General features: G+C 33.9%; 1 protein-coding gene across 3 annotated transcripts in view; it reads left to right on the top strand.

The window, feature by feature from the left end:
• The first annotated feature begins 4,353 nt into the window (after positions 1-4,353).
• LOC127850704 (uncharacterized) overlaps positions 4,354-15,719 on the top strand; it is a 97,563-nt gene continuing 86,197 nt past the window's right edge. Inside the window, exon 1 of one of the 3 annotated variants that reach the window (XM_052383969.1) lies at positions 4,354-4,518. In XM_052383969.1, the coding sequence (XP_052239929.1) occupies positions 4,427-4,518 (92 nt within the window). In that variant the 5' untranslated portion in view covers positions 4,354-4,426. Of the gene's footprint in view, positions 4,519-9,470; positions 9,541-15,719 lie in introns of those variants that run through there. The other 2 variants (XM_052383968.1, XM_052383970.1) reach the window with 2 other exon arrangements.

Raw genomic sequence — 15,719 nt, 5'->3', positions numbered from 1 at the left:
TCTTAAAGTTTCAGTACTTACTTTTCCTTTGATTTTTAATTTGCCAGATGGGATGGGGAAAGATAAATGTAATTTTGAATTTTAAAAAGTAGTGGTGTAGAAACGCTGGGTAGACTAAGCATTGTTGCATATATCAACAATGAAATTGTTCAAGAAGTGTTATAAATTGTTTTATTTGTTTAATGTATTGACTTCACTCTGTTTATGCGGATACTTTGATAACAGATGGCACTTCGAAAACAGAGAGCAACAAAAGCCACGCGCGAGAGGTACGTTCATCATTTTGTTTTTTTAAAGTTATATCATAAAGATAAGTTTTTTAGACAAGGCACATGGTCGAGTTTATAAATGGTGTATCCTTTTATATTGTGAAGAAAAAAATCACGAAAGAATGGTAGATTTTTCGCTAAAAAATAGAAAATTCGGTCGGAAAACAGCATCAACTGGTTGAACAGTAAACATTTCATTAAAATAAAACTACTTAAAAATATTGTACCAAATTGTTTGATATCCCAGCATGTAGAGTAATAGAGTTAAACGAATTGAAGATTTTTTCATGATTTGCTTGAGTTAGAACAATATATATTATATCAATATAGTGAATTTATAACATATTACATGATTTAGTACAATATATATTTTATTCACAGTGGCTACACGTACGCAGGCTAGGGCCCTCGTACTTTAATGCCTACGCATCAGAACTCCTAAATGCTGTATATTGACGGATCTTAATCTTTAAGTAGCAGTTTTAGCAGAGTGATGTTTCATGCCATGCTATCTAATATATAAGTAAATGACCTTAGTACCTTTATAAGGACATAACTATACATGCTTTAGATCAATCATTTCGCTTCAAGGAATATTAGTTAAAATTGTTTAAGCTCGTGTACTATGCCAAGATACGGCGGTTAGGTGACTCGAAAACTGACAAATATATGGTCATATAGGCGGTTCTCATCAGACATATCGAATTAGTTTCACATTTATTTTTCGCATTTAAAAAAAATCATACTAATATTCCAAAGGAATAAAAAAAGTTTGGTAATTCGTTTTTAATTTTCTTCAGTACATACATTTTTAAGCATTGCATGCTTACTATAACAGTATTCCACGGCGAATTTTTGCATTTCTGATTCACATAAAATAGTGTTTTATATTTGGTAAAAAGTGTCGACTAATCGGGAATAGAAGTGTCATTGTGATTGGGATGATCGGTTAAAGAAGTGTCCATTAAAATTTGGCATCCGACTCTTTAAACATTTAAATATTCTCAAATACGTAAGTACACGAAAATGTAACATGTTGTGACATTTATGGAGACCCGGTATATTGAACTTCATTTCGAAAAGTAAGCACGTTCTTGGTTTATTTCCAAGTATTTTTATTTTGTTGAAATATGTACGGATCATCCAATTCATGCTGATTATCGACGGAATTTTATCGTGTTCGTCTATATAATCCACCGTTTTCTGCGAATTTCTTTCTTCGAAATACGAAGTGCTATACCATTAATCGACCAAACAATGTCCCGTGTCTGAAAACCGAATGAACAGAACATAAATGTGAATAGCTGAAGAACTCTCCACTCGGGCGTGGCTTTAGTTGTTCTCTGTTATCGAAGTGCCATCTGTTATCAAAGTATCCGCATACCCGGCGTGTGACTTTAAAACTACAGTTTACAGGATAGTCTAATCTGAAATCGGGGCCTTTGATATCAACATCGAACAAATCGGTCAGTGTTCGGTATTTCATACGCAAAGTATATCGAAGTGATACACATTCCCAAAAAAACAAATTTAAGCGTGTTATCTTTTATTTTTATGCGATACGCAAATAGAGGCAGGTGCAGCTTTTTTATCAAAATCTGATGACGGCGTGTCGCGTGTAGGAACCATGTTCCTACCTTTAAAGTCGAATTCTCACTTTGGTTTCAAGAGTCATATTTAGCCATTAAATTTGTACCTTTTTCTTTCATATTGAAACTTAATATAATATACAACACATGTTCACGAAGTATATTGATTTCCTACTCCATCTAATTAACTTGGACATGTGATGATACTTTCTCACTGATGGGTTACATTGTGGAAAAAAACATACGCTAACGAGTGGGCACAAACAACGCCTACACGTTTAAAATTCCTTTAAGTTACACGGAATGTTACATGAATGAAACTTCCATTGGCGACTAAAACGGGTCAAAGTTTATTGTACGTAAAAATCATGTTTTTTTCCAAACTTGCCCGGATCCGTATGATAACTATTGCCATTAAGCAATATGTTCGTAGTTGCTGATATAGGCCATAGTTATGGGAAATATATAACCATGTATGTGCTCAAAAATGGCCAGTCCCTAATCTTAAATTGCCACAAGACATAGTTTGTTAATTTTACATGTTGTTTATGTGTTCCACTGAATGTAAAATAATTGAACAAAAATTGATATTATTTAATGTTTGTCTAGTTATTATAGTATGAAGCAATAAGTTTCAAATTGTCATCATGAATATTTCGTTGAACAAAGATTAATCTAAGCAAAGTCTACATTAGGTACGGGACGGGATATGTTTATTATATGGCGGTTGTCCTCTGCCAAGTTAATTGAAATCATGCGATTGGGTTCAAATTTGGCCCCATATTGGTTGTTTGTTGTTTAAATTATACGTAAATAGAAAAAATTCTACAATCCTCTCCGAAAGCTCCATATCAGGAGGTTTTGTATTTGGTATTTTGCATGTGACATCATAAGGTTGTCCTCAATGGAGTTGTTTAAATCTTTTCTCTGGGTTCAAAATTGGCCCCACTCGGATTGTAACGTGTGTCTCTTATATGTATATAGTAATAAACTTGAAAACATCATCTCCTCTTAAACCACGAGATCCAAATGTTTTGTTAGAAGCTTGCATCATGGGATTGTGGTCCTCCACCAAGTTTGTTCAAATCATTTAACTTGGGTCATAATTGTTCCCACGAGGGTTCATTGTTATCCTATAATGTACTCAGTCAAAACTTAAAGAAACATCTCCTAAGACAGTCAGGAGCAGAAGCTTAGTATAAGGCATGTAGCATCGTATGGTGGTCCTTTACCAAGTTTGTTGAAATCGTGGCCATGTTGTCGAAAATGCACAGGATTTGGGGATAACTTGATTCCTTATATGCACATTGTGTATACTCTAAAAATAATTTGATGTGCACCGAAATAAACTCGATGTTTTGTATGTGCTATGTAAAATAATATGATGGTCGTTTACCACGTCTGTTCATGCCCCCGAATCAGACATGGATTTTAAACTGGCCATCGCTCTGGTGATTGTACTTCAATTTTCACCGCACCTGGGAACGAGGTGCCTTTGATTAGTTGTTATGGTCAGTTTTTATTTTTAAAACACAACAACATCAAACAGGAGAGTAATCTATAGTCAACAATGACATCTTGTTTAAAAAAAAATGCGAAGAGTTTAGCTAACTAGCACAAAGTGGTCAAGTTTAGCTATTGTGTTCAGTTTATGCCCGTCGTCGTGAGTCGATGATTAACACGCGCATTTTGTAAGGTCGTTCTCTGGAGTGGCAAGCAATAAAAATGAATAATCAACTGTTTATATCATAATATGATTAAACTTAGAATAGCTCACTAAAAATATTCTATTAAACACTGATGTCGAAGTCTGTAACGTATTCGTAAGAGTAAATGTCGGGATCCCATGCTTGAGAGTCAATGTCGGGATCTCGTTTTTAAGACTTAATATCTGACTCCCAAGATAAAGTTTAACCCATTGATGCCTAGCGTCTAGAAAAAAGGACTTGACAAACAGCGTAGACCCAGATGAGACGCCGCATGATGCGGCGTCTCATCAGGGTCTGCGCTGTTTGCTTAAAGTAATTTCTGTAAGAAATATTCTAAATATAGAAATACATATACTAGACATCCCTGATTTTGGAAATAAATTGATCCAATTTACAAGGATGGGAGAGTCCACTAGGCATAAATGGGTTACATATTGGGATATATGGCTTATGAAGGAACTTTAATCTTATTTAAAGTTTTTGCTGGGATACCATGCTTGTAAAGAGAACAAATAGGAATCCTTTGCTAAAGTTTTAATATTGGGATATATGTCCTATGTAGGAACCTGTATGTTATTCAACTTTTTCGCTGGGAGCCAATGCTAGTCCAGAGTACAAACAGGAATCCTTAGCTAAAGGTTTAATGTCAGGATCCTTTATCCATTGATTTTAAGATTATACAGAACTCCATTACTAAATTATCTATTAAAAGAATAGGGTAACTAGAGGGATCAATCGTTTAAGATTAATAATCGGATATATCGGGGCAAATTAAAGTACGATATAATTTGCAATAGATCGAGTCAATTTCGGCTGCCTTGCTTAATCAGATCAGGATCCCTTCGCATGTAGTTGTTTGATGACGTGTCCAATCTCGCGCTTTACTCAATCATGGGATTCCATATACAGGTGTATTGAATTTCACATTTACGGACAACACAAGCAGCTCAAGTAAGTGTTCTTATTACATTCTTTATATCAATTTAAGTCAAATATACACATATAGTTGTTTAACGTTGTTACTAAGAAAACTTTGAATATTTCTGTTTAATGATTCTAACCTTAAATTGCGCTACTAATGTGTCTTGATACCCGCGCGTTAAATGGAATCCCTCAAAGCACCGTCGCGCTATATTGGTTTCCCAGTTTTTAAAAACCACAAATTGTCATACTTAGTCGCATAAAATACAAAATGGGCTTCCACACCCATGACGGCATGAGTATGTTTAGAGTAGAAAATATTAATCCAAGCACTTCAGTTTAGATTGCAAGAAATAAAAATAAGTAATCAACTATTTATATCATAGTATGAATAAACTAATAATAGCTCACTAAAAATATTCTTCTAAAACACTGATGTCGGAGTTGGTAGCGTATTCGTAAGAGTAAATGTCGGGTTCCCATGCTAAAGAGTCAATGTCGGGGTCTAATTTTTAAGAGTAAAAATCGGAATCAAAAGATAAAATTGAAATCTTTTGATATATTGCTAATGCATGAACTTTTATATTATTTAAGGTTTTTGCTGGGATCCCATGCTAATAAAGAAAACAAATCGGAATCCCTAGCTAAAGTTTTAATATTGGGATATATGTCTTATGTAGGAACCTTTATGTTATTCAACGTTTTTGCTGGGATCCCATGCTAGTAAAAAGAACAAATAGGAAGCCTTTGTTAAGTTTTATTATCGGCATTATTTTCGGCATTATTTCCTTCTCTTTTCAATTCTGTTGCAAAGAGATTTCGGATTTTGTTCATGAGGAACAACCAAAAATAAGTATGTTGTTCATAAGCTTTCTTTTTGAAAACAACAACAACAGCAACACAACTTTCATCGTGTTTATTATGCAAGCTTGAAACAAAAAATGTATTAAACGTTGTGCTCAGGTGAGCTAAAAAGGAAAAAAAATGTTTTCGGGGGGGGGGGGGGGGGATTCTGGGAAGAGGCCTGGGGGATGGTTTGGGTGGAGCCCATTGTGGTATGTCAGGTAAGTGTTGTAAGTGTTGTGTTCGTGAAACACAATGCCCCCTACTGCGCCGCTTTGAAGCCATATATTTGATCTTGAAGGATGACCTTGACCTTTCACCACTCAAAATGTGCAGCTCCATGAGATACGCATGCATGCCAAATATCGAGTTGCTATCTTCAATATCACAAAATTTGACCTTTGACCTTAAAGGATGATCTTGACCTTTCACCACTCAAAATGTGCAGCTACATGAGGTATGCATGCATGCCAAATATCGAGTTGCTATTTTCCATATTGCAAAATTTGAAATTTGACCTTGACCTTTGGCCTTGAAGGATGACCTGGACCTTTCACCACTCAAAATGTGCAGCTCCATGAGATACGCATGCATGCCAAATATCAAGTTGCTATCTTCAATATTGCAAAAGTAATGACCAATGGTAAAGTTTTCGGACGGACGGACAGACGCCATATATTTGACCTTTTACCTTGAAGGACGACCTTCACCTTTCACCACTCAAAATGTGCAGCACCATTAGATATACATGCATGCCAAATACCAAGTTGCTATCTTCAATATTGCAAAATTTGACCTTTGACCTTGAAGGATGACCTTGACCTTAAGAAGCTGCACATTTTGAGTGGTGAAAGGTCAAGGTCATCCTTCAAGGTCAGAGGTCAAATATATGTTGCCCAAATCGCTCATTTTATGAATACTTTTGCAATATTGATGATAGCAACTTGATATTTGGCATGCATGTGTATCTCATGGAGCTGCACATTTTGAGTGGTGAAAGGTCAAGGTCATCCTTCAAGGTCAGAGGTCAAATATATGTGGGCCAAATCGCTCATTTTATGAATACTTTTGCAATATTGAAGATAGCAACTTGATATTTGGCATGCATGTGTATCTCATGGAGCTGCACATTTTGAGTGGTGAAAGGTCAAGGTCAAGGTCATCCTTCAAGGTCAGAGGTCAAATATATATGGCCCAAATCGCTTATTTTATGAATACTTTTGTAATATTAAAGATAGCAACTTGATATTTGGCATGCATGTGTATCTCATGGAGCTGCACATTTTGAGTGGTGAAAGGTCAAGGTCAAGGTCATCCTTCAAGGTCAAATATATGGGTCAAAATTGCTCATGTAATGTCACTTCTGCAATATTGAAGCTAGCAATTTTATATTTGAAATGCATGTGTATCTCATTGAGCTGCACATTTTGAGTGGTGAAGGGTCAAGGTCATCCTTCAAGGTCAAACGTCATATAGGGGGACATTGTGTTTCACAAACACATCTTGTTAAATTAACATTTTTATCTTTTTTTTAATATCAGGTAAAAGGGAAAATAAAAACCTATAGCCGAAAATAAATTTAGCGATTTTAACTTGCGGTTCTATAGGTAGCTTGCAGGGACAAATGTCAGACACCCATGAAATGATTACACCATCTGACGACGTTGTACACTAATATCAGAACACCATCTGTCAGATAGGCCTCACATTGTGTGCGACTACAGATGGGTATTTGTAACATCATGTATGCTTTGTCATCCGTGTTATGGTTCATTTGTTTTATTTTTTATTTGCACAAGTGTTTTGGGGGAGAAGAGGCAGAAGCAATTAGTCAGCAATGTAGCAATATTCGAACCATGGGTGTTTCGAAGTTGTTAGTACTTTCCCGTCGACATTGTGATAACGAAGTTTAGCCGTATGTTAAGATGTCGAGATGTTTGATAAACTGTCTATACATGTGTACGCATTAAAAATAACATTAACTCCTATATACATGTCTTTAGTTTTGTATGTTATATCAACACGCGTCTTATTTTAAACATTCTTGATTGAACTTATATAAAATAACAAGCACACTTGAACAGTGGTAAAACTAATTGCATGGAATATGCAACATTAATACTTATAACACACATACATCGTCATGATAAATTGATTTATCACTAATTGTTGTCTCTAATGTATCAGCATATATTTTAAAGACAAATACATCGCGTGGTGGCGGCTGTGGTGGGGACGTATAGTGGCCGCTTTAATGTTCATGGAAACAATCGTTTCCGTCCTACTAGATTTTCGTCCGTCATTCTGATCATAATACTTTTCGTGACCGCTCTAGATCCCAGACACCAATAATCAGAATTTGATTAAACTTGATATGCATCATCCCAATATGGCGACCATACGCAAATATCAACAATCTTTTTTGCAGAGAGTTATTGTCAATTTTTTGTTTCCGCGCGAAATCTCAAGAACTAACTATTCCAATTTGAGGAAACTTTTGTGCATTTTGCTTTTTATGTGAAGTAGTATTTGAATTTCCAGTATGTTGATCATTTGTAGATTTTCAGCGAGTTACTGCCCTTTGAATACTTATTGCTTACCACATTTAATCTCGGACACTAATGATCCTCCTTTTATGAAACTTTATATGCAGCATCCATATTTGGTGGACATTTGTACATATTAAGATTGTTCAACTGCAAAGGATTTTCGAATTTTGATCTATAACATGACATTTTCTAATGAATTTTATATGTATGGGTAGGATCTCATAGAACTAATTATCCGAATTCGATGAGATTAAATATGCAGCGTCGACATGCGCATATATTCAGGTCGTTGTTCCAGTGAGTTTTTATGAAGTTATTACCCATTTATTAATCGTTTATTTTCAAACAAGATTTCAAACACTAATGATACAAATTTAAAGAAACTTAATAAACACCCTTATATGGTGAACATGCGACTATTGTAAGTTGTCCCGAACAAACTAATTTTTCATAGAGTTACTGTCATTCTATTTGTATCACAAATGATGAAATGAAGTTGTTTATTTTGGACAAGATACTAAGGACTAATCTAAAATTGATGACAGTGTATGCGGTATTCGTACAGGGAGGATATGCGCATAGTGTCAGACAATCACGCACAAGCGAAATTTCGCAGTAGTCATTCGAATAACATTTTGTTCCCGAGCGAAATTTGCTTCAATAATGATTATGTAAAAAAATGTCTTATATGAAGCATATGCTCGATATGTGCGTATTTTTATATCATTCCAATCTTATATTTGTTCATTGTCACTGCTTCAGTCCGTTGCTGCTTTGATTCATGGTAAACGTTCAATTCCTTTGCTAAAGAGGAAATGTTATCATCCACTGCCAATATGATAAGGAATGTATATTGAAACGTCTTTAATGTCGCAGTCTGTTGCTTAGGACTTTCATGATCCCATACATAAGAGTTAATAGCGGAGTCCCTAGTTTTTATGTCAGGATATGTAGGAACCATTATGCTATTTAACGTTTTTGCTGGGATCCCATGCTAGTAAAGAGAACAAATCGGTATCCTTAGCTAAAGTTTTAATATTGTGATAGGCTTTAGGTCTTATGTAGGAACCTGTATGTTATTTAACGTGTTTCCTGGGATCCCATGCTAATAAAGAGAACAAATCGGAAGCATTATATGTATAATTATGTTTTATGTAGGAACCTGTTTGTTATTTAACGTGTTTGCTGGGATCCCATGGTATTAAATGGAACAAATCGGAAGCCTTAGCTAAAGTTTTAATATTGTGATACATGTACGTCTTATGTAGGAACCTGTATAATATTTAACGTAAAGAGTAAAAATCGAAATCCTTAGCTTATGGTTTAATGTCAGGATCCTTTATCCATTGAATTGATGCTTACACAAGACTCCATTTCTAAATTATCTATTTAAAGATTTTATTGAAAAGGTGTAAATAGAGGGATCCATTGGTTAAGATTAATAATCGGGTATATTCGGGGAGATTTAATATAACGATATATTTGCAATTTAAATGTCGATATATATTGCAACATATCGTGTCTATATCGGTTCCTGGCAAAATAAGGTCGGGATCCCTTCGCATATTTGGGATCCCTTTTTGACATTTCTTCAATGTATCATGATGGGATTCCAAATGTTGTGTATTTAATCATTTACGAACAACGCGACCAGAATCAAGTAAGTTTTTCGTATTACCTTTGAAATATCAATTTAAATAAAATCTACACGCATAGTTTTGTAATGTTGTTATTAAAAAAAGACTTAAAATTATTCTTATGAAGTATTATACACGTATATTGCGTTATTATAGTGTCTCGATTCGCGCACGTTAAATGGAATCCCTAAAAGCAACGTCTCACTAAAACCAAGCTTTTTGGTTTCCCAGCTTATAGAAACAGTGTCGTACTTGTCAATGTCTTTAGTTTTGTTACCCACGAGTAAGTTCAGAGTAGGGTATAATCATAAAAGTACTTTAGTTTAGATGGCAAGCAATAAGTATAAATATTCAACTGTTAATGTCATATTATGAATCAACTTTGAATAGGTCATTACAGTACATTCGGAGTTCGTTACGTTTTCGTAGAGTAAATGTAAGGATCTCATTCTTAAGAATAAATATGGGAAACGATTAAATATCGTAATTGCCCACAAACTTTTCGCACGTTGGCGATCTAGGACTTTTTCGAACCTCTTGTTTGCTTTAAATATAAGAATGATCGTAAAACTATTTCAACGTTTTCGAATAACAAATTCATTTACTTCTTTTTCACACAGTCTACAATATGTGTCTTATGATAAACTATTAATTTAGAGAAGTTATGTTTTTGCTTCCTATGCTTAGTTTAAAATGACATTTTTCCTTGCTTGTTGTTGAAATAACCAAGTTTGACACGATTGTAAGTATTTTCTTCTAAGCGTACATCTGAGCAACACCGAACGCACTATACGAAATGCTACAACACTATGTTACTTGGTTGATGTTGTTACATGTAAATAATGTAGTTAGGGTTCTAAATGATTGTGATTTACTGCTAAGACTGCCGCATTATGTGTGTAGTATCATTATGACCATTTTGATCCTACCTTTCATTTTATATATACAACAACACCAACAACATTTATTCAGCAATAAAGCTTACAATGAAGCTTCAAGCCTACAATGGTGAATATAAATATGCTTCTGATGATTGTATTTATTATTTGATAAAGGATAATCGTAATGACTTTGATTAATAGTATGAAATATAAAAATGAAAGTGTTTATTTGTTAATTGATTCAATGTTATAACTTACATGTGGATTTGATTCTGACATATTAAAAATGCTCATAGGTGTTATTAAATAATTTGATAAAAACAAAACACGTAATTTATATGAATCAAAAGTATACTTTAGACAGACAAAAGTATGCAGATATACAAAATTTTATTTAATAAAAAACAAGATGGATATTATATTAGGTATATGAAGATAATTTCCAGAGTTTGTGATGAGTAATTGATTGATTAATCACTTATACGTTCTTCCCTTAAATTGTTTGCGTGGTATATACATTTTGCTATGTTTTTTTGTTTTTTGTTGTTGACATTAGGATTTTAAGTTTTGTTATCGTTGACCGTCTGCAATAGTAAGGTTTTAAGTATTTTCTTCTTAGTCGAGAATATAGGTGACACGTTAGGATAAAAAGATATTCGTTTTCGATTTGATGTGAATTACAGATTTTGCAATTTCTGTCTTCTCTATTTATATTATAATAACTAACGTCCTTGTTAAATTTCAAATTTGTGTAAATTTACTTAATGCTATTTTATATTTATTTTGTTTTACGATATGTAGGTATGGTTTGAATTCAAAACTACTTTTGAATGTACAATACGTGATAAGCCTCCCAGATTGATTAATATTACTGTGCAAGTTGTGTTTGAATTGATTTCCTTTCCTGAGTTTTATAGTTTTTACTGATGGTTAAGCAGTGCCTTAGTTTATCCATAAATCCGCAAGGCCTCTTTGTTCTAACATTTCTTTTATTTGTGACGCCCAGTTGATTTTTATGCCCCCGGTAGGGTGGGATATAGCAGTTGAACTGTCCGTCAGTATGTCAGTCTGTCCGTCCGTCCGAAAAAACACTTTAACATTGGCCATAACTTTTTAAATATTGAAGATAGCAGCTTGATATTTGGCATGCATGTGTATCTCATGGAGCTGCACATTTTGAGTGGTAAAATTTCAATGTGAACATCATCCTTCCAGGTCTAGGGATCGAAAAAACAAATCCAAGGGAAGTAATAAGCTTTAAATGGACATAATTATCTGACCTCCCAAATTATTTTTTTTTAATAAATCAAAGTGGCGCAGTAGGCGGCATTGTGTTTCTGACAAACAAATCGTGGTAAAAGGTCAAGGTCATCCTTCAAGGTCTACGGTCAAAAATACAAATCAAAGGGAAGTAATAAGCTTTAAAGAGAGATAATTATTCAATATTGAACATAGCAACTCAATATTTGGAATGCACGTGTATCTCATGGAGCTGCACATTGAGTGGTGAATCTACAGTCACGATAGTGGCTTTTAATTATTTGCTACTAAAAATAGAGAGTGGCTTTTAATTATTTGCTACTAAAAAAAGAGATTTGTTAGAGACAATTATTTTCAAGGGAAGTAATTTATATAATTATAAATCGCATATTATATATTTCCTTACCAAGAATTTTACTTCTTTTCACAGTTACTGTACAGATTTTTTATTGGATTATTTATAACTCAAACGAATGATTTGTCATAATTATCATTTCTTTACTGTACTAATTTGTGTCAGGTCGGGCTACTATAACCTCGTGAAGAGGCCAGTAAATAAACTCTGAAATACACACGTACTAATTTGTGAATGGTTGGGTTCATTACATACCTCTGGACTTATGTCTATAGGTACATGATGAACTCTGGCTATGATCTCTTTGATAAACCACAGGCCTTGGTTGTCAGTGATGTCTGACTTGGTCATTTTGACTGTCTACAGACCCCTCCCCCCTGGTTGGATTGGACAAAATCCAAAGGAAGTAATAAGCTTTAAAGGGAGATGATTTCTATACCTGCCAAATGATAAATAGAAATTTTATTTCAAAGCGGCGCAGTAGGGGGCATTGTGTTTCTGACGAACACATCTCTTGTGTTGTAATTTATTCCATTTTCTGCGTCCGTTTTTAGCATGAAATAAACCTTTTTTTATGATGTTATTTTCATGTAAATTAAGGATTTGTATCCAGTATCGAAACTTAATAATTTTTCGGTGTTCATACAGCGGTAGTCTTCCAAATTCGCCGTACAGACCCATAAGGGTAGTTAATGTTTTAACGCATAGTAATTTTCTTTCATATTTCGAAAGTAATCGCTCAATTTCTTTTGCTTTATGTTGACTCCATACTTCAGCTGAGTAGTTTAGAATTGGGCTTATTAAGACATCAAATAATGTTATTTTTTCTTGTGTTTGAGTTTCATACTGATTAAAAACCGGAAACGAGTTTATGCATTGCCCTTGACGCCTGTTCTTATATGCACTTCTGAGTTCTGTTCCAGTTTTCGTTCCTGAAAAAATAAACTCCTTAATAGTTAAAGGATGAAACTACTTCAAGCTTTTCGCCATTTGGGAATATGCCAATATTTGCGTTCCTTGTGCTTTTTTCAAATATCATTTTTTTTGTTTTTACTGTATTTGTCTTTAATTTCCATGTATTACAGTATAACTCGATATCGTTTAGCATGGATTGTAAAGCGGCTTGTGATGTTGCGAATAGAACCTGATCGCCCGTATAAGGTATCAAACAGTAAGGATGATCCACGGTCAACCTGTTTAACTCCTTGATAAGAGTATATGATGTCTGATATATCGTTATTATTTTGTATTACTGATTTTACAGTGGAATACATCGCTTTAATAGCGTTAATCATTTTGATGCTTATGTTATGTGAGACAAGTTTTGGCAATTGGAATGGAAGATTAATTTTATCATAGCATTGTTCATAATCTATTAATTCGCTGTAAACTTTTTGTCCGTTGTGAATTACTTTAGATATGATAGCCTGTAATAAGAAAATGCAAACAGCAGTGCTTTTACCATTTTGATACTCAAACTGAGTTTGTATTATCGTTTCATTATTTATATATCGATCTACATATTTATTGTGTAACCAATTAAATGAAATTGTGCAAATGTTTGGGTGTCGATTGTTTGTTCCTTATAAATAGTAAATTCATCTCTGAAATATTTTGTAGATACACACATTGTAATAACAATGTTCGAAGAGGTGCATGCCATTGCATGTCGTATGATTATTTATAATGTTTGCGATTTTCAAGCTACCGATTACCTCATATTAGATCAGTTCGCCATTTTCATTAATTACTGCTAATCCGACATTCCAAATTTCAGAAAAGCGAGCATGTATAGTAATTTCCCAAACCATTCGCATTTATGAATTAAAGGGATCTTTTCACGCTTTGGTAAATTGACAAAATTGAAAAAAGTTGTTTCAGAATCGTAAGTTTTCGTTTTAGTTATGATATTTGTGAGGAAACAGTAATACTGAACATTAACCATGCTCTAATATAGCCATTATATGCATCTTTTTACGATTTTAAAACCTAAAAATTATAAAGCGTTGCAACGCGAAACGATTGAATAATTTGGAGAGTTCTGTTTTTGTCGTTAAATTTTGTGAAACTACGAAGATTGCTTATATAAGGTATAAAATACGTTAAGAATGTGCACTCGGCGGAATAGCTCAGTAGGCTAAAGCGTATTTACTTCAGGACTCTGGCAGGACTCCAGGGGTCACTGGTTCGAAACCTGCTCCGGGCAATGTTCTTTTCCTTTTTTTAAATTTTTTCTTGATTTTTTACTGGAGCTTTTACGATCCAATGTTTACATTTATCAATATAAAGCATTTAATGAATAAGTTAAAAAATGCCAAAATCTGTGAAAAGGCCCCTTTAAAATAAAACGATGGCTTCCAGCGCACTGATTAATATATCGCAGTTTGTAATTAAGGTGCAGAATCAACGGGGTTCACAGGGGTTTACAAACGAGCTGGGCAGAATATAAACACATCGTTAATAACTTTCTTTTTGGAAATATGTAAAGTTATTGAAATACATTTGCAAAACTCCTTAGTGCATTGAGGACAGTTTTTTTTGCAGTTTGTGCCGATATCTTTAGATTTAAGAATAAATCATTGAATACACCTGAAATCGGTTCCAAACTTTCACGTTGTGTACATAAATGCGTTACACGTCGAATATTTGGCCAAGAACACGGCCGGGCTTATTAAATAAAAAAAAGAAGATGTATTTCACATTGCCAGAAGCAGCATATAAACTTTCTTTTTTGCACTAGTTGACATTCTTAAGAAAATCGTTCTAAAAAGATATTTTTAGAAAAGCTCCACGTACCGGTGTGTTTACATCCATTTACTTGCAACAATCTCTTCACGACGGTTACATAACATTCATCAGAGCAAGGAACGACAACTCTGCATGGAGATTGAACTTTTGGAAAAATCCACAGTGTTCCGAATTAAATCTATTATAAACCACACACAGTCACATGACCCTGCACCCTGTCATACATACCATCTTGAAAGTGGTTTGTTTCTATTTATAATGCCCTGAAATGAAGGAGCACGTGATTGGAAAAAACCAATTCAGGATCTATATTTAATTATAAACTGGAAACTTTGTACTATTTATATAAGGATGTGTCCTATTTATACCTGCTATCGGTTTCCCATTTACTAAAAAAGCTTTATATTTAAACATTATTTCATTCTGTACATCTTTTGAGTCAGCTCATAGTTGTTATCCGGAAATAAGAGTACACTAATTTTCCGTTTCATTACTTAGACCTTAAAAGGTCTCATAATATTAACATTATTACGCACAGTCGAAACGCGTTACTACGACGAATCACGGTCGACGCCGATTTGTTGGTAGAAGATCGATTTATGCTAGCTTAGTAACGAATTTCCGAAATATTGTATTCAAGGTCTTCCCCGGGAGGTCTTCTCAACAATAGCCCAATGGAAAATGAATACCATGTTTATTTTTAATTACAAATTAATATGAAATTGGTATTATGGAGTAAACAGTTTTACTTATTTTAAATGTCTTACTAAAATAAAAACTGTTTGTTATTACAATATTGACTTACAATGTATATTAACTGTTAACATATACAAATGAAACACATTAGTAATGAGTTCCTTAGTTATGTGATTTTTTAAAATCTATTTCTGTATTTTCTCTTCTATCGTTTTATGCAACGCTGGCCTTTTTGCAAATATCTACGTTATCTTAAAAAAGA

This window comes from Dreissena polymorpha, chromosome 11 (assembly GCF_020536995.1).
Source record: "Dreissena polymorpha isolate Duluth1 chromosome 11, UMN_Dpol_1.0, whole genome shotgun sequence".
In the NCBI taxonomy this organism is placed as follows: Eukaryota; Metazoa; Mollusca; class Bivalvia; order Myida; family Dreissenidae; genus Dreissena; species Dreissena polymorpha.
The sequence above is the reverse complement of the archived record's forward strand: the minus strand, read 5'-3'. Positions and strand labels throughout refer to the sequence as shown.